The sequence below is a fragment of the Mchenga conophoros genome, linkage group LG20, assembly GCF_057382185.1.
Source record: "Mchenga conophoros isolate Kocher_MC1m ecotype Shallow Benthic linkage group LG20, M_conophoros_male_GT1.1, whole genome shotgun sequence".
Classification (NCBI taxonomy): domain Eukaryota; kingdom Metazoa; phylum Chordata; class Actinopteri; order Cichliformes; family Cichlidae; genus Mchenga; species Mchenga conophoros.
Genome location: NC_140545.1, coordinates 30069340 through 30089767, shown reverse-complemented (window position 1 = coordinate 30089767; position 20428 = coordinate 30069340). Strand labels below are relative to the sequence as shown.

Below are 20428 nucleotides of genomic sequence, written 5' to 3'. Positions count from 1 at the left end.
ATTATTTAAGGACCTGCTGGGATTTTACCAAACAGTGCTCTCTAGGGTTTGCAGAAAACAGTTTGAAAAAGATAAAATATCCAGTGAGCACCAATTCTCTGTGTGAAAATGCCTTATTGATGCCAGAGATCGGACTCCTTTGAGCTAATAGGAAGGTACCAGTAACTCAAATAACAACTCATTATATACAGAAGAGAATCTCTGATGTACAACATGTCAAACCTTGAAGGAGATAGGCTATAATTCATACAGGTTCACCAAAATTATACAAGAGTAATTTGGAAAAACCAGACCTGATGACATTTGTGTTACCTCACCTGAATGGTAAGGTCAGAATTTGCCATAAACAACATAAAAGCATGACTCCATCCTGCCTTGTATTTACAGGTCAAGTTGTTGGTAGTGACATAATGGAAACAGTATTCCCATCTTCTGGTGGCTGCTTTCTGCAGGGTAATGCACCATATCACAACGCTCCAATCATCTCAAACCTATACTAGTAAGCTGTACCTAATAAAGGGGCCAGTAAGTGTAGCAGATAAGTGTGATTAGTGATGACAGTCAGGTGGGCAACAGGTGAAACTGATGAGGATGAGGGATACAACCACAAAGGAGGAAAAAGGAAGTAAAATACAGCAAAACTAACTTTCAAAGTAAAACTGGAAAAAAAAAACTAAAAAAAAAATGACAGACAAGACGGAGACAGGGGAACTAGAAAGCAGAAGAAACTAGACAGAGAAACATTTTTTTCCTAGTAAAACAGGAATATATAACATACTAGCAGCACACATGGTACCAAAAGGGATCTATATGCATGGCTACATTTATGGAGAAATAAACCACAGAGACACATGCTGAAGCCTAATTTGCACTGGAAATATTGCACTTGACTTAATGTCACGAGAACCACAGGCGCTTTTCCGTCATACAGGAAGATGAATTGGATGCAACAGTGGTGCATGTGCGCTCACATATCTCTCTGCTGAAGCTTAACAGCCTATTAGAGAATAATTGCGCTCCAACTGCATTAACTGGGCGCACCGTGTGTGCAGCAGTAAAACCTATAGAGAGCAGAGTCCTGTCCCGAAGTGGCAAGACTCTCTGGCATGGCTCCTTGCAGGCAGCAGAGTAAGGATTGGGTTGTATTTTTGGAAGGGTGTGTGTGTGGATTGGTCGCCTTGTTAGGTCTGCTAAAATATTTCCAACAGCAGCGACTGTCGGGAGATAGCTGGGTGGCAGGGACAGGGGGAAAGGGGCTTTTCTCTGTGGCCACCTGGTAAAGCCATGTAAGATCCCTGGCTTTTCAAGACAGAAATACAGAAACAATTCCGATTCAGTAACCGGTAATAGGATCCAAATTTGCAACGAGGTATAATTTATCCTGGAGGGAATCTGTGGAGTGGGTAGTTAATTAGCTTAATCGACGAATCCAATAAGACAGTGGAGTAATCCGGAGAAAAGAAGGGAGGAAAAACAGAATAAAGTGTGAAGTGCGCCCCGGAGCTTCATGGACACGCTCAGAAACCCCCAAACCCAAAGAAGAAACCAAGTTCAGCACTGAGAGTATCTCCTGCCAGTTTTAATGTCAGGTGAAGGTGAAGTCAGACTAACGGAGCTCTTATCTTTAGACAGGTAACAGAAAAAAAAATCAGCTTTACTTTCTGTGCGTTTTTCTGCGGTGAGGAATGAGTGGAGGTCGCTTTGAGTTTGATGACGGTGGAGCTTACTGCGGAGGCTGGGAGGGGGGCAAAGCCCACGGCCATGGCATCTGCACCGGACCCAAAGGACAGGGCGAGTTCTCGGGCTCCTGGAACTACGGCTTCGAGGTGGTGGGAGTCTACACCTGGCCCAGCGGGAACACCTACGAGGGATACTGGTCGCAGGGGAAGCGTCACGGTCTGGGAGTAGAAACCAAAGGACACTGGATTTACAAAGGGGAATGGACTCATGGATTCAAAGGGAGATATGGCGTCCGGATCAGTGTTGGCAGCGGAGCAAAGTATGAGGGGACATGGAATAACGGGCTCCAGGATGGATATGGCACAGAGACGTATGCGGATGGAGGTGAGAGTCGCATTAAATATGCCCACAACGACCAACAAGTGGGGGGGAAAAAAAACTTTGATGTTTTTATATTTTTCGATAATGTGCTGTTAGAAGTTTGATATGTGAAGTATTCGTTGTTTTAATTGAATATCACATATTTTGTATGCCATGTGTATCTAATAATTATCATTAGTCTGTAAAGGCTACTTCTTTGCAAGACTTGTATGATAGACTCGATACTTTAATTCGCAAATAAATGTAAGAAAATACTAAAGTTGCCACATAAACAGTGCAATGGAAAGCGAAATTATTACCTCTACAAAAATCTATACAGAAGGATAACAAATATACAGCAAAAAAAAAAGGGGGGGGGGCACCTTATAACTGTGAAAAAGTGAAATATTCACATATATGCACTTTGTTACTATTTAAAGAAAGACGTGCACATTAAAACTGCCGATTCAGATATTTTAAATGGAGAACGCTTTACATATAGAAAGAGTACCTGAAAACCATTGTGAAATACTTGAGTATATGTACTTAGTTACCACAGAAAAGAGTTACTTATAGTCATTGAAAATGCTAATGTGCCTCTAAAGCTAGTGCTGATAAACGTATTACTCCTTAAATATAGAAATAATCAAATAAATTACCATTTACTGTACTACAGCAAGTAAGTACACATGCTCAAGCACATCCACTTATCTATGTTTGAGTACATCACTTGAGTACATGGCACTGAGATGAACAGATGCTTGTGGTCAAACTGCAGATTCATGTCTCAGCAGGATAATCGGGTTTCTGAATCTTTAAGTAAAACTAATAATAGATAAATGAAGGACTTGAGTATTTTTGTTACTGTACTCAGTAAAATACCGATTTAAATGTACATAGTTACTACTAAATAAAAAATAATGCTGCTGCTGTAGGTCTCTGCAGAGTTATGAGTATTCAGATTATTTTAATATTAATCAAGATGGCTAAGGGCAGCTAAGAAATATACTGTATATATTAAAACTGCAGCAGCAGACCACAGTAGGGTCAGAGGTCATCGTGTGGCTGAACCTCTTCACAACATTCCTCTCAATGAGGAAACGTTGCTAGTTTGAGGATTTTCAGTCAGTATTGCTGAGATTACTGATGCACTTGACAACTGAAAAGGTTTAGGTGATTCAACTTCTTGATGTGCTTTTAAAAGCTGAATTGAACACATCATGACCTTCATGGTTTTAACTGCTATCTATAGCTATAAAATAAATGTGAAGTCCTGAAGTGCAGTACTTTATTACTATTGTTCTGCTTGTAAATCTTGCAACATCAAAAGGAAACTCCCGCCAAGATTGTTGGAGACAAATCCGTGAGTGCAAAACAGACCGGCCTGATGAACTCGGTGGTCTTTAATGATGCCTCTGTAACAAGAAGAAAACACCACCCTGCTGCTGTCAGTCAAGAGGTGCTCAGAGTTTGTTGGAGCTAAAAACCCCTACATGGATGTTTCCAGTTTGTTACACTACACGTCACAGTGGCAAAATAAGTACTCAAAATTAATAAAAACACAAAAAGAAATGCCCTCAAGTCTACGTCTTACACAAGTAAAAGTACTAAGCATACAAAACGTGTAGTAAAGTGAGCAGTTGTGCAGCAGTACTAGTCCTCTCAACTGTTATACGTTGTATATTATGTCATTTGTATATCATTTATGAATGCGGCCACAGTGTTAACAGTGTATCAGGAAGGAAACATTATTATCAAACTTTGTGTGTGCATTTTTTTGTACACTTTCTCTGGGCGCTTCTCTTGGTTCTACTTAGCCCGTCAGCTCACTTACTTAATAAAATGAGTTAGACGAATAAAATTAATTGTGTTTGTACAACAGCAGTGGTTTCCCTCCTTAACCTCTGACTCATCAGCTTTGAGGTGCGGTGCGTTGGAAGATGTGGTTGGAGGCGGGTGGGTGTGAAAGCACCAGATGTCAGGATTTAATAATAGCCCACATATTTGGTGCCCTCTTGGCCTTGCAGGCTGAGGCCTCGCTGTCACTGTAATCCACACACATCAATTTTAGCATGAGAACAGACACTAAGATGACTTGTCAGCGAGGGTAGTACTGAATGAGATGTGTCACTCTAAAGATATCCATGACATTTTGGCAGAAATGAACGTTTAAACAACAGTCTCCAGGAGCGATAGCAGCTCTGTGAGCCTGGACTCAAATAGGCTAACAGGCTAATATGTTAAGAATGGCATTATTAACATGCTAATGAAGCTAAAGTGCTAAGATTTACTATTTTCACAATCTTCAATTTAATTTATGGTAATGCACTGAATCCCTGCTGTAGTGGGTGATGCCATTTGCATATTGTGAGCTGGTGTGTTTCCACTGCTGAACAGTAACTTCTGCTAAGACACAGAAAGGAGCAAAAACTTAAGAGCTGACTTTGAGTCAATACATTAATTGCAGGAGCTATGAAAGCATCACATGCTTTTGCATTAATGTAATGAGCAAATTAGAGATAGTTGCAGCCTCTTAAATTATTTCTGAGCCATTATCCTTCTGCTAATCAATATAATGTGTTTATACCGCATATTCTTAACAGACAGACTTATCAAAGGTGTTGAAGTCTGTATAGCTGTGATGTTAGGTAACATTTCTCAGATAGTGAGCATCAGGATAGGGTATAAGATACAATGTAGGTTTAACACAGTGCATTCCTCCTTCATTAGCACAAAATACAGACGGCACAACAAATAAAAATCATACTTTTTTCGCAGGTGCTATTTACATAGCACACAAGCTATCTCGAGGTGCTTTATAATGAAAGATCAACATGATCACGCTGTGTGCAAGCACTGGGAGGAAGTGCTCCATTTTAACAGGAAGAGACCTCATACACACTCAGAATTAGGGAGCTACTGTAACTGACTGGTGAGTGAGTGGACAGAGAAGACAGAAAAGGAGAGACAACAAACAGTAAACAGGATGAATCACAAACTACAGGAGAGAATAAACAAAAAGAAAGAACAGGCGGCACATGCTGCTGCGCTTCCTGTCTGTCCATCAGGCAGGCTGTCACAGGGCTTCTCCCTCTTGGTAATTTCTCGACTGTGTCTTGATTAACTGGATTGTCTCACCGTCACGTGTGACTGGAATGTTTAACAGCAATCATTTCAAAATAAAAGCAAAAGAATCCTGTGCTTTCTGCCCAGAGTCTATGACAAAGTTCTTAATGATAGTAAGCTGTTCAAACCACCTTCTTGCAGTTCCAGTGGTTTTGCAATTGCTTGATCAGAAATAAAAGTGTACGAGGATGGGGAAGTCAATAAAATCTGCATCTCAAAATCTTAAAGTTCTATGAAAACTTCTTTCTAAGATCAAAAAGCATTCTTGAACAAAAGATCAGGGAGTCTTTGACCTGATTGTAAATGTCATTATGATTTCCAGTGTTAGTGGGGTCTGTCTTCTATGTCCATAAAAAGTGCAGTGCAGTCTTTCCCAATGTAGATGATTTGGTGTTGATTTCATCCTGATCAAGGTGGAAACACGTTTCTAGGGTTAAATACCTTGTGCTCAGGATCTGCGGTGTAGTAACAAAATATTTACAACTTATTTTTTTTAATGGTTTCCAGGTACATTTCAGGGTCAGTTCACTGGTGGGATGCGGCACGGCTATGGTGTTCGACAGAGCGTCCCCTACGGCATGGCAGCAGTTGTCCGCTCCCCTCTTCGTACCTCCTTGACCTCCCTTCGCAGCGAGCACAGCAATGGCACCGTCCTGCAGCAAGACGTCCCAATCATCACCACCACCAATGCCTCAGGTGAGGAGACACCCGTCGCCACTCCTACCCAGCTGGGACCGTCTCGAGGAGGCTTTGCCCTCACACTCCAGGTGGACCCTGGGGCTGTTAAAAACAAGAAGAAGGGCCTATTTCGCAGGAGCTCCCTACTGGGTAAGCTGAAGAAGTCCGACTCAAGCACATCGCTGTCCAGCCAGAAGAGCAAGATCAGCTTCCTGAGGCCGGATTCAGCTCTCAGCTCCAACGCCAGCGACACCAACTCCACAGTCAGCATTGGGGATGAAAGTCTGGCTGGAGCTGAGGATTTCCCCCCAGTGGAGGCTGACATTGACGCCACCACCACAGAGGTCTACATGGGCGAGTGGAAGAATGACAAGCGCTCAGGATATGGAATAAGCGAGAGGTCCAGCGGGCTGAAGTATGAGGGTGAGTGGCTCAATAACCAAAGACACGGCTACGGATGCACCACGTTCGCTGAGGGAGGGAAGGAAGAAGGCAAGTACATGAACAACATGCTGGTGAAAGCCATGAAGAAGAGGGTGATCCAGCTGAAGGGAACCAAGATCAAGCAGAAGGTGGAGCGGGCAGTGGAGGGTGCTCAGAGGGCTGCAGCCATCGGCAAGCAGAAGGCAGAGATTGCTGCTTCCAGGTAAGAAACCAGAGAGATCATTCTTCTCATGCCTTTTTTTAAAATCATATTTGGTCTATTATGGGTATTTTTTTCTATCCTCAGAGCAAAACTATGATTTCGACATGCTTCTTAGGTTAACTGGTGATTCTAAATTAGCCTCAAGTGTGAATGTGAGTGTTAGTGGATGTCTCCCTTACAAAGGACTTGTAATTTTTCTATGGTATATCCAGCCTGTTGTCCAGTTGCAGCTAAGATCAGCTTCAGCCCCCTGCAGTGAGGCTAAGCTGTCAAGAAAATGGATCGCTGGATAAATCTCCAGCGATCTTTAACAGTGGTATTAAATACCACTGAGGGTCGCTGGCTCTGTTGTTTTTGTAGAATTTGGCAACTTTTGAAGTATTTGCACAAGTGTATTTTTTGTCAAACTCGGCACAAACCCAGCAGATCAGCAGATATCGGTGCCTTCCAATTGGAAAATCCCATGTGGGTGCTTCAGTCTCCTTACAGTAGCTGCACATAAGCATGTTGCTTTGCACTACACCTGCACTCCTTCTCTTCTTTTAATGTTGTTTTTGACTTAATATCTGATCTGTTTTTGATTGAAGCCCACTCTGTTCTGTCCTTGGGTCCTTCTGCTGCTCTCACTAGCTTGTCCATTACCGATATACACATGGAAGAGCGATGAGAGCCGTAGGGGTGGGGGAAAAAATCGATACTGTGTAGTATCATGATATTTTGTTTGCTAATAATGTATCGATACAGGGACAGCAGAAATCGATATTTTGTTACTAAAAAGGTTTTTGTGCTCAGAGCATGTTGATCCTTTTTCTGAGCAAGAATCCTGACATTCCTTCACTGTCCAAATGTGTTTAACTTTTTTTTGGCAGCAATAAACATGACAGTTTACTTATTTTAATTTAAGACATGTTTTATTTTAATTAAGTTTAAAACTTTTTTATTTAATGTAAATTTATATTTTGTTTTAATTTACTTTCAAATTCTTCAGTTGCTGAATGGGCTGCATAGTTTTCATATTGCATAGTTCAGAATAGCTATAATTGTACCAGATGGTTGCATTCAGTTAAGTTGGACTAGACTGTAATACAAACCGTTCAGTTTATAAAACTGACTGAAATGAGAGAAAGACTGAGTGCGAGACTTTATCAATATTCATTTTATCTAATATCAAAGTTTACCTTTATGTACAGAATCTGAATATTGCAAAAAAAAAATTTTTTTTTTAAATCGCAATAATATCGTATCGTGCGTTAAGTATTGTGATAATATCGTATCGTGGGATGTATGGTGATTCCCACCTCTAAAGAGCCGACATCACCAAATATAAATCACAGCAGATGGAAATGTCAATCTTCTTTTCACTGCACTGGTTCAGACAGAAATATCTATAAATAAAACAAAAATAAAATCAATTATTTTAAAAATCCTACAAAAGGGAGTAAAGACAAGTATGTAGGCACCCCCCAAACTGCAATCCACATAAACACAAACACACTATGTGCTGTAATTGTCTTAGCTACTATGATTTTCCGTAATGTGAATAAGGATAGTTTTGAATTGTTTGGCAACCTTTGCAGTAGAGCCGATGAGATATTTATTTATTCAGATGGCTGAAAGAGTCTTTTATGATCCAGGAAATGCCTTCAGAACCTTTCAGCAGCACTGCTTTTATAACAGGTGCTTAGCCCTGTGACTTATATGTAAATTAAATGGTTAAAAGGCTTAAAGTCGTGCTAGGATTTGCTAAAGGTCAGTTTGTGTGAAGGCAAATGAAGTTCACATACTACTAACATTTATTTAGAGCCTTTATCTGTCATTGTAATCATCCATGGCTTTGGCTGCAAGTCCAAATAAACCTATAACAGAAATACCTTTAATCAATGTATTATAGCACAAACTGGACAACCCATTGTTAAAAATTCATGTGGGTTCTTCTGGTTACCTGTTTAGTTTTTTGTGGTGAAACTGGAAAGTTCACAGGCATAACTTTTCTCCCTCTCAGTGTGTGTTTCTCAGTTTATCTGCCTGAATTGGCACTGTGTACAACATATTCAAACAGTGAGACTGGAGTGACCTTTAGAGCTCCACTGCACTCAGTTACAGGAGTGGCTGAATATCTGATAGCTTTCTGATAGATTTCAACATTAGGAGGAGAATACATATCTGAAATCTCTATATGTGCTTCCTGCTGCAAGCCCAGATCGTAGTCGACAGAGGATTTAGTTGAATACCTGAGGAGCAGAAGATCTCTGGATTTTTCTAAATGAGTTTGCTTATAGTTTAACACAGAGCCTAGAAACAGGGGAACCCATAAGTCTCATCATCCCCATGAAAGAGAAACAAAATCCAAAATCTCTAAAGCTGAATAATTAACATGATATTTGAGTTGTGAACAGAAGAGTACTTATCATGGAGTCGTGCAGGGTATTTGAGTAATGGCGATGCTGGCCTTTTAGCGAAAATCTTAGATGATTCACAATCTGACACTTTTACTCCCTGTAGTTGTCAAAATGTTGATGTATCTTACAATAGTTGGAACGTAGCAAGCAGCTCCACAGTATCAGTTTCCAGCTCACCACTGTTGGCCTTGAACACGACTTCTCAGAAATGACTCCCCGCTGGGATCCCAGGGTCCTTACAGCCATGCTCCTCCTGGTGTGAAAACGCTAAAGCATGTGTGGACGTACATGCTGTAATCTTATATTTGTGTGTCATTGTAAGAGGTCGGGTCATTCAGAATTTTTGATTTTAATAGTTTGAGGTTTCCAATAATCATTTGATCAGTGGTTCAAATTCCTGAGCTTATTACACCCAAAGCCTGGAAGTAAAACAGGTGATCTTCTGGAGTATTTGTAGCCAGAAGTATCATTTTATGCAAGACTACACGGCATTTTTATCCTTTGTTCGCCTGTTCTACAATGATCATGTTCCACATTTTGCATCTAGTCTTCTAAATTTGAATATTTTTAATGGAGAGACTGTGGGGAAACCACCAGGGACTGTCATCCTGGGAGTCCTGTAGGAAAACATGATGTCTTTTCCAAGGTGTAAAACTACAAGTAACAAACTATGCCAATTTGGGAAGGCTTCGGTGAAAAAGTAGAACAAGTAAAAAGCAAATTCAGCTATGTCAAAGATCAGAAAGTTTGTTTTTCTTTGTTTTTTAGTCTCACAAGAAACCTGCAGCTCAGAGATGTTTCAGTTGATAGATGCATCCCTGCTAAAACCCAACGGATTTCTAGATCAAAAAAGAAACTGAAATAACAGTTAAGAACAGTTTAGTGAAATAAAAAAAGAGGCCACATGAGAGTAAGAAACAACTTCCTTTTATGTACAATGTATTTATTTAGCAAGGAATATATTCACACAGGAAATGTGCTTCACATGCTAAATTCCTCTGAGCATTTGTAACCTGCCCCACACAAACATAGTCTGACCCTATTATAACCCCCTGTGATGCCAGAAATGGCCTTTGCTGAATCCTATTAGAAGGGAAAATGTACTTAATTGTATGACTGCATATAAAAGATGGACACTGGCACTCAGTGGTTTCTACACTTTACCTTTTGAAGCCTGAACCTTAGTTTTTTGGCTGCTGATTGTATTTAGATGAGAAGGTGGGAGTACTAAGTTAAGCCAACAGTACCGAGCTTGGTTACCAAGCTGCATCCGTAAACAGTGCAGCTGCAATGCACAGACAAAGATGCCTGCCACAAATTTTTTTGGAAGGTCTGTTTTTGCTAACATCCCCACAGCGAGCCATATTATCTGTCAGATAAATTAATTAAAAACACTCCAAAAGTCACAAAATTCAGTAGAGAGTATAAATGGTAAATGGCCTGTATTTATATAGCGCTTTACTAGTCCCTAAGGACCCTAAAGTGCTTTACACATCCAGTCATCCACCCATTCACACACACATTCACACACTGGTGATGGCAGCTACATTGTAGCCACAGCCACCCTGGGGCGCACTGACAGAGGCGAGGCTGCCGGACACTGGCGCCACCGGGCCCTCTGACCACCACCAGTAGGCAACGGGTGAAGTGTCTTGCCCAAGGACACAACGCTCGAACTGGCAACCTTCCGATTACAAGACGAACTCTCAACTCTTGAGCCACAATCGCCCTAAGAGTAGCATTTCCCATAGTGTCAAACTATTCCTTTAACTAGGTGAAAAACCTTTTGGATGAGCACAGAATGCATGAGTGTGATTATGTTTAAGTCATTATTGTGATTAATCGCTACCCCGATTTGTCTCACAGATTTATTTAAACCTTTCTCTCACACATTGCAGCACAATCTGATTTAAAATTAATGCAGGAAATCCTTTTTTATTATGTGATTCATGTGTGCACAAACATGTCGACCTTCAGATTGTCTGACCATACAAGGCGGTGGTGTTTTTGCCGTCTTCAAGACCTGAAATAGGCTGAGTGTTTACAGCAGTGAGACTTGCACTGATGGACTGCAGACCCCCGTCCCTGCAGATTGAAATCTAAATATTGTACTGCAAAGATAAGCAGTATATGAGAGTTACTCATTGTGTCAGTGCTTTAGGATCACCTGAGGCAAGTCTGAACAGAGAAAAGCAGATTTCACATTTAACACGACTGTCATCAGGAAGAGCCTAAAAAAGTGCTGGAAGGTCAGTGCTGAAATTTCAGCTGCACCGCATTTTACAGGCAAACTTTGGTTTTCATTACATTTACTTGGCAGTTTGAGTTACTGTTTACGTTTAAAATTGACTTCTACTATTTACATATTAACTCTTTAGGATTCTGAGTATTTTTGGCTCTTTAACCGTCCATAAAAACAGTTTTGTAAACTGGTTGTAAACAAAGTTCGGACTGCAGCTCGGGACTCTTTGAGGGCTGTCTTGTTTAATTTGAGGGGAATAAAATAACGGGTCAGTAATTAGAAAAACAGATGAGCTCTCTGTACTATTTCTTGTTATGTGACCTCCGAGCAATGTTGCAATAATGAAGTTTCCATTAGCACTTAATGTGTGTGTATTTTAGCCAACAGATTCAATTATATTTAAAGATGCTGTCATCTAATCACTCTTTCATGCAGTCCCTTGTGCACACAGTGTCTTCTTTAGGATTACTTCCCATTTCCACCAAACATTAGATTATCTAATAAAGTGGAATTGCACTGTAATTAGGTCGTAGATGTCACTGATGGAGAGCTTTTTTGTAGCAAGCATAAGCCATGGCCATTCCAGGTGGTAAAAACAAACACTTAAAAGGTCTCAAGAGAAATTACGCTTTTTAAAATGTACTTTGAATAGCCCTGTTTGGTGCAAGTTCTTGTATAGCGAGTTTTCTGCAGAGTTAGTGGGACCCACAGAGAATAAGGGCAGCATTATTTTCCATCGAACACCATCCGCAGAACTGAGAACTGTCAGTCCTTTTCATGTCCAGGCCAGGTGAGACTGGGTCAAACTAAGCAGTAGACTCCAACCGACAAAAATATGTTTCCCTTCTGTCAATTCAAGTTTCAGATGGAATTCTTTTGCTGCATGCGTAGGAAGCACAATCCAAAAGATAGATAAATAAATGAAATGGGTACGGGTTGGGCAGTAGATAGCTCTGGCTGTAATCCTCTTTACTGGCACACATTAAAAGCAGAGGCCAGTGCTGACTCTGAGCAGGTCTAAGTGACCGTGGAGTCTTTTTGCTAATGTGCTTGGGCTGATAAATCATTTATATTTAAAAGTTTCTGTTGAATGAGCTTGTTACCAGCAACTAGCTCAAGCATGAGATTTTCCTTTAACCATATCACAGCACTTCAAATTCCTTGACGAGTGCAGTCTGAACCACTTTGAGTGTCTGGTAAGACCAAATAAGCACAGTATAAATGGCAATCCTTTTTCAGTGATGCAAAACAGGCATCTATTCAGTGTCTTTATGGTGAATACCCACTGCGTGAGGATTCATCATCACATCATTATCAACAGCCAGTCTGGTACCTGCAAAGTGAGACAAAATGCATTGCAAGATGTAGCAGAAAACAGTGTACATGCCACTGACATATCAGTGCTTTATACACTCAGTGTCCAAACATTTAAATCAGATGGCAGAGGAGATGTAAAGTATTGTTAACAAATGCCCTTCTTCTGTGGAACCTGCTTCCAGTTTGGATTCAGGAGACGGACACCATCTCTACTTTTAAGATTAGGCTTAAAACCTTTTTGCTAAAGCATATAGTTGGGGTGGGATCAGGTGACCCGGAATCATCCCTTATTTATGCTGCAATAACGCTAGGCTGCTGGGGACTTCCAGACTTCCACTTTTTTGTCTAACTCAGTGTGTGTTTATACACCTCCTCTGCATTTAATCATCAGTTATTATTAATCTCTCTTCCACAGCATGTCTTTGTCCTACCCTCCTCCTCTTCACCCCTAACTCGTTGCAGCAGATAGCCACCCCTCCCTGAGCCTGGTTCTGCCAGAGTTTTTCCTTCTCACTGTCGCCAAAGCACTCGCTCATAGGGGGTCGTATGATTGTTGGGGATTTCTATGTATTATTTTAGAGGCTTTACCTTACAATATAAAGTGCCTTGAGGCATCTGTTGTTGTGATTTGGTGCTACATGAATAAAACTGAATTGAATTTGAATTGAACTGAAAAAGTGGATTCATTGTTTTTGCAGTAGTCTAAAATTCTGATTGGTATCAGTGCACATTATCTGCTGGAGCCGTGGCTGATAGGGAGCAGGTGTAAGTGACTGAGGAGTTCCTTGCAAAAGTGCATGGAATGCTCTTTATTTTTAGGAGTTTAACTATGTCACAGCACCTCGAATTTATCTTTTTATCCTACGTAGACAGCTACTGGAATAATATTACATCTTTCTTATTCTCTTTTTGACAATTTAATGTCCTTTGCACCCTCTAAAATCTGTTTTTCTTGCACTGGAGTATTTTTATATTGTTGCATTGGTCCTAACAAAACAGCCTTCCTGTAGTCCTGGATATTAAACTGAAATCCAATATTATATAAGCAGAGGAGACATGACACATCTGTTCCTGGCAGTGGTTTCCTCACACTATGATCCTTTGGCAGTGATGTCTTGGATTTAAAAATACACATACAACCAGGACACTGCATGCGATCCCAGACCAGGCCTCTTCAAGCCCAGTTAGTCAAAGTGTTTGCTGACACTCAGACAGTCTGTGGACATTGTTCTGCTTTGTGGACTGGCTGCTGGGCGTCTGGAGGAGGACCTGTGTGGCAGGACAGGGTGTAAATGACGCACTCATAGGGGCCTTGTAGTCACGGAGGAGCCCTGACTAAATATGGACAGGCATACTCTTGCTGTATCACAATCGCGGGGGAATGCAACAGCTGATTGTCCCCCTCCCCCCTTGCTGCTGTCAGACCCCGTCTTTCCTATCTGGTCACAAACACCCAGACAGCGATTCTTCTTCTTTTTCCCTGCAGACAGAAATCAAATACTTACCCATACACCACACAGCTGTGCTCAAAAACAGTAATCTGCTTGCTGTTTTTCTCTCTTTCTGTCACCTCCTGCAAGCCTTAGCTCTGCTAAGAGCCGCCAACAGTTCGAGATCACAGATCTCGATCCATCTTGCGTCAGCAGTGGTGTCAAATGCCTCCATGGATATAAATATGGCACACCTCATAAGCAAGTGCTTGGGTATAAAGGGTTAGTGTATATATGTACCACACCTAGCTTTAGTTGTGGGGCTTGGATTACATACTGTACTGCTGATACTAGCATTTTGTGCTGGTGAGCGATCAACTGGTCATAGAAGTTGTAAACAAAGTTCAGACTACGGCTCAGGACTCTTTGAGGACTATTTTTTTTATCAAGTGACTTATTTAATTTGATAGAAAAAGAAACTGGTCAGTAATTAGAAAAATAGATGAGCTCTCTACTATTTCTTGCGACGTGACCTCTGAGTAATGTTGCAGTAACGAGGTTTCCATTAGCACTTAATGTGCGAATATTTTGGCCAACAGATTCAATTATATTTAAAAATGTTGTCATCTTTTTTATTAACAGCTAATCACTCTTGCATACTCCCTCGTGTATGCACACATAGTTGCTGCAGAGTTGGAAAGGACCCTCCACAAAGATCCAGTGGCACATCTCTCTCGCCATCAGTAGACTCCAAGACGATGGTGGCGGGACAAAAAAACTGACATTACAAAACAGCAGAGTACCAGGACTTATTTAAAGAACTGTATCTATACTTATATATTAGGCCAAATTTAAGTTTTACATTAATCTGTGATCTCATAGCTGTGGGGAGTTATGACGCACAGAAAATAAAGTATATTAATGTACTAACACTAGCACATGCTTTTTTTTTTTAATTCAAAGTACACACAGTTATTTTTGCAGTGCATTTGTGTAAAGTGACCTTTACTGTACTTTTGTTTCTGCAGCTGAAGCCTCTGAATGCTTCCTTCGCTGACTGTATATAAAAGCTGTCTGTGTCTGAGAAGTGAACTCAGTGCAGAATTCTCTTACACTTGTGGGGGTTTGTTTTCTAACAAACAGTAGAGTGCAGCGCCTCTGGTTTCAAAAAGACTTGTATATAAACCTATAGAATAACAGCCCAAGAAAACTTTTGATCTGTGACCTCACTAATCTTAGCGTTATGGGCTGACTTGATCGTTTTTGTGCTTGGTGAAAACAAGGTTAATTTTGAAAATTTGGGCTCAATTTGAGCCAGAAAGAAGGCTAAAGTATTCTCACTGACTAATGTCATGGCATAACACATTGGTTAGCCTTAAACTATTCATTTAAGTGTTTGCTGAGGTCACAGGTGGGATTTATCAATCAGAACATCCATTGACTGACATTATGAGGAGCTATGATATACATTTTTTAGCAACTGTAACCAGACTGGAAGATATATAATTACACCAAAAGCCCCAAACAAATATAGTGTTCCAGCAGGAAAACACTGCTCAGTGCTTGGCTGCTTTAATCCTTCATGCCAGGTTCTGGTTTATTTATTTATTTATTTTTTGTTATTATTATTTTAGTCAGTGATTTGCACAAATCTACTCATTTTGATTATATGACTCGTAATTTACAGGATTGAATTTGATTTAACCATGCAGGCCTAAGTCCCTACTTTTCACCTTGTGCTTGTGCTAAAGATTTCACCATATTTATGGTACTGAGAGTTGTGTGGTCAGTGATGGACACGCTCAGTGAGCTGTGAATGGATGTGAGGCTGCTACAGGGGTCAGTTTATATCCGTCTGCTGCCTTTAGCCATTTTAGTACTTACCAGTAGCTCTGCTACATGCATAGCACTTTATAAAAAAATGCAGGTCTCATAGGTGTTTTCTAATAAAGTGCACAGTGAGTTTTCATACTTAACCACTGTATTTAAGCATAGACTGTATATAAAGGATACATGCAGTCACTTTCAGATTACCCTTTTCTTTCATAATTAGCTTCCTGGCTGTAATGTCCGTCTCCTATGCTACAACTGAAATGGAAAGAACACAGTATTTCATGCTGAATTCAACCATTTATTATGTTAAAAGTAGTACAAATGTAATATCAGTGGTGTAAACGTGGTTCTGTGACTATTGTGCGATGCCATGTTTTGTTGGCAATAAGCTAAACTAAATGGGAAAACTGTGGAGTTCCCAACAGGAAGGAGAACAAGAGAGAGGCAGGAAGCTGAACTGAGCCCGGTGTGTCAAATCTGCTGATTGCTTCAGCTTAGAATTACCCTGGTGCTTCCAGGCATACTAAAGAAAATAGCTGTTAGCCACTAATCTACCCAAGCTCACATCAAGCTATCATAGTAATAATATGAGCTGGACCTGATGTGGGTTACAGTCATTGTTGTTTGAGCCAGATGTCCAAGACATCAGACATCTGGACCATTTAGGTGTATCAGAGGTGAAATCAAGCAGCCGGACTCCCCCTGAGTTGATCCATCAGTCAAAGTCAACTATGGCCAATGGAAAACTGCAGATGTGGTCCACATTCAGACCAAACATTCAGTGTTATCTGAATGAAGCCCCCCTCTGCAGCCTCCGCAGTTAACAAACAGTTGAAACTCTATTCCTACTCCTGAAGACACTGAGCCACTGTGAGGTGGAAGGTAGAGTCAGTTTCCAGGAAGAAGCCATCTGTCGACATCTTTCTCTTCCAACTGGCAGTTTACCCGTCCACACTGAAAGGCTGCCATCTTGTCTGCTACCTCACACACCACTCTGTCTGCAGGCAGTCAGGAACTAAATTGTAATAGTATATTGTTAGGTAAGGGAGAAGATGGTTGAGGCTTTTCAGAGTATATTTTTATAATAAACATGTATGCATATTGTGTTCATTAGCACTTTAAATAAACTTAGCACAACAACTAAGTAGTAAGGACATTTTTGGTTGGTCAGTTATTTCTTTGCTGCAAAATTGCTTCTTGGCAATAAAATTGATACCAGTGGAAATCCATTCATGGGTTGAGCAGCAGAGTTAAGTATGTGGGTTGTGCCTTTAAAAAAAACTTTATAAATCTTCTCAGAATGAGCCAAACAGCTTATTCTGCTATTGACTCTTGTTTTGAGCCTCTGGTACCCTGGTGCTGACAATCTGGCTTGTCATCATTAGAGGCATCTCAATGCAGAGAGATATCAAGATGAGTCTCTGCAGCCAGGGGTAATCGCTCCACAGTCTTGGACCAAATTCTATCCTCCAACATAACAACGATCGCATAGACTTTGATCATCTGGTCAAATAAATGATACCAAACAAGAGCTGATAGCAGAATAAGCTGTTTGGCATTGGCAGAGGGAATTTTTTTCCAAGATTTTCATGGGCACAACCCACATACTTTACTCTGCTTTTCAACACACAAAAGCATTTTCCTCGCAAATGTGGCATCATCTAAGGGGAAATAAACAGGCTTTCCAGTGGTACAAGATTTATTGCCAAGAAGCATTATTACAACAAAGAAGTAATCGACCAAAACAAAGTTTCCTTACTTTTTGTGGTAAGTTTAGATATTGTTGAGATTGCTATGGAAACATGTTGTTAAAGATCAGCTGTTAGAATAACTTTGAGGAAAAACAGCTTCCTGAGTAGGTGCTGAGTCTGTGTGGACAGGTGGAGCTCATTTATATCAATCAGGGGACCTCAGGAGCCTCTAATTGTTCCTGGTGGAAGCATCTTCCCCACCTAAGAGGAGCTATTTTCATCTTGGTGTAAAGTTACAACATGTTGAGTATTTATAGAGTAATCACACTCAGTACCTGCAGTTACTGGGGACAAACAGCAGCAGCTTTTAACTCATTTACCTCTCGAGTTTTTGGATAGGGAGCAATTCATCATCTAATGAATTGAGACCGGACAGTGTGCGCACCGCGGATGACGTCAGTGCGCACACTGTGTCTGAGGAGGATGTGCGGAAGTGCTTCAGGAAGGTGAACGCACGCAAAGCTACTGGTCCGGACGGGATTCCCGGCCGCATCCTCAGGTCATGCGCGGCTCAGCTGGCTGGAGTGTTCACGCACATCTTCAACCTTTCCCTCTCTCTGTCTGTAGTCCCAGCCTGCTTCAAAATGGCCACCATCGTCCCTGTACCCAAATCCTCCACCATCTCCTCATTGAACGACTGGCGACCTGTAGCCCTGACCCCCATCGTAAGCAAATGCTTCGAGAAGCTGGTCAGGGACTTCATCTGCTCTGCACTACCCGACTCACTGGACCCTCTACAGTTTGCATACTGCCACAACAGGTCCACTGATGATGCCATAGCCCTGACACCACACACTGCCCTGTCACACCTGGAGAAGAGAGACATGTATGTGAGGATGCTGTTTGTAGATTACAGCTCAGCATTCAATACCATCGTTCCCTCGAAGCTGGACAGGAAACTGCAGGATCTAGGACTGAGCAGCTCCCTCTGCAGCTGGATCCTTAGCTTCCTGTCTGACAGACGCCAGGTGGTCAGACTGGGCAGCATCACCTCATCCCCCATCACACTGAACACTGGTGCTCCACAGGGGTGTGTACTGAGCCCTCTCCTGTACTCACTCTACACCTACGACTGCACAGCCACTAACAGCTCCAACATCATTGTGAAGTTTGCGGACGACACTACAGTGGTGGGTCTTATCACCAACGGTGATGAGACGGCTTACAGGGAGGAGGTCAGCGCCCTGACCCACTGGTGTCAAGACAACCATCTCACCCTCAACGTCGCAAAGACAAAGGAGTTGATAGTGGACTTCCGGAGGTGCAGAGAAGTACACACCCCCATCACCATCAACGGCGCTGCTGTGGAGAGAGTGAGCAGCTTCCGGTTCCTTGGTGTACATCTGGCTGAGGATCTTACGTGGTCAGTACACACAAACAAAACAGTGAAGAAGGCGCAGCAGCGCCTCTTCTTTCTCAGGAGACTGAAAAGATTCGGCATGAGCCCCCGCATCCTCAGGACCTTCTATCACTGTGCCATTGAGAGCATCCTCACTGGATGCATCACCACCTGGTATGGCAACAGCACCGCCTACAACTGCAAAGCTCTCCAGCGAGTAGTGCGGTGCTCTGAACGGATAATTGGAGGTGAGCTTCCCTCCCTCCAAGACATCTACAGGAAGCGCTGCCTGAGGAAAGCGGGGAGGATCATCAAGGACTCCAGTCACCCCAGCCATAAACTGTTCAGACTGCTTCCATCAGGAAGGAGGTTCTGCAGCATCCGGTCCTGTACCAGCAGACTGAGAGACAGCTTTTTCCATCAGGCCATCAGACTGCTGAACACGTCATAGACACCTCAGCTTCACTACTGGAACTTCAACATTATGCACTCCACACTGTATATAAATGCCACTTGTTTTGCACATATTCAACTCTGTATATTTTATATATTTTATTATTATTATTATTATTATTTTTTTTTTTTTTTACTATTTAATTTGTAAAAATGTGTATACACACACACACACACACGTAGGAAAATATTTAGTATACACATCCAGAAATGCATACACTATTATATATTGTACATATATTTATTAGTTTCAGGTTGGCCATTCTTGTATTTTGCTCGTTTGTGTTGTTGTGTTTGCACATCTCTGTTGCTTGTGGGGCTCGCACACAAGAATTTCACTCGCATGTGCTGTGCCAGTGTGCCTGCACATGTGATGTGACAATAAAAGTGATTTGATTTGATTTGATTTAATATCATCCTCTTTCATCACTAATGATGAAAACATGATTAGATTTTTTTTCTTAACTATTAACTGATCCTTTTGTGATTGCCAGATGTTTTACTTTATGGTTTTGAGGAAGTATATCAGCAGGTGTTTTTAATTGTTTAATTAAAAGTTCCCTGATCCGCTTAGCTGAAATTTGACTGTATGTTTACAGAGGCAGGAGGTGTATCAGATTAAATTAATTATATGTGTACTTTTTCACTGAGATGATATGATTTTTGGAACTGTTTGGTTGCTGTTGCAATGTGTTGGGGCTCATTTTCCATGTAACATTCCCCAAGTGGCTTCCTACTGATAATTTTCCCTGACCAAATATTCCAAATAATTGGTTTAGGCACTTAAGGCTACAAAAAAACAATCCAGTTTCTTTCCACAATAGAAACCCAACACACAGAGAGTAAAGTCACACTGAGCTGAATCGTACAGTAGAAATTAGGTTAAATGTAGTTATCATAAAACATGTGCAAAGTCAAAATGCCTGACACACCGCTATGTTCCCTCTAAGCTGTGCGCGTGAGCAATCGCGCACTGCTGACACTGCTAAAGAGCTACCATTAGCATGCTAACAAGCTAAACTGAGATGGTAACCACTGAACCAGTTAAACAGCTTTTATTCTACAAAACTTCAGTATGGCTACAGTCTTTACCCGAGTAGAGAAGCATAATAGTATTAAAATAATAAATTGTGCTGCCCTATTTTCGTGGTATAACTAGACTGCATTTCAGGTT

At 41.3% G+C, this 20428-nt stretch overlaps 1 protein-coding gene across 2 annotated transcripts in view; it reads left to right on the top strand.

Annotated features, from left to right (window-relative positions):
* Positions 1-699: 699 nt before the first annotated feature.
* jph2 (junctophilin 2) overlaps positions 700-20428 on the top strand; it is a 29183-nt gene continuing 9454 nt past the window's right edge. The window contains exons 1-2 of one of the 2 annotated variants that reach the window (XM_085260425.1): positions 700-2064; positions 5674-6490. In XM_085260425.1, the coding sequence (XP_085116551.1) occupies positions 1686-2064; positions 5674-6490 (1196 nt within the window). In that variant the 5' untranslated portion in view covers positions 700-1685. The remainder of the gene's footprint in view (positions 2065-5673; positions 6491-20428) is intronic. The other variant, XM_085260426.1, reaches the window with a different exon arrangement.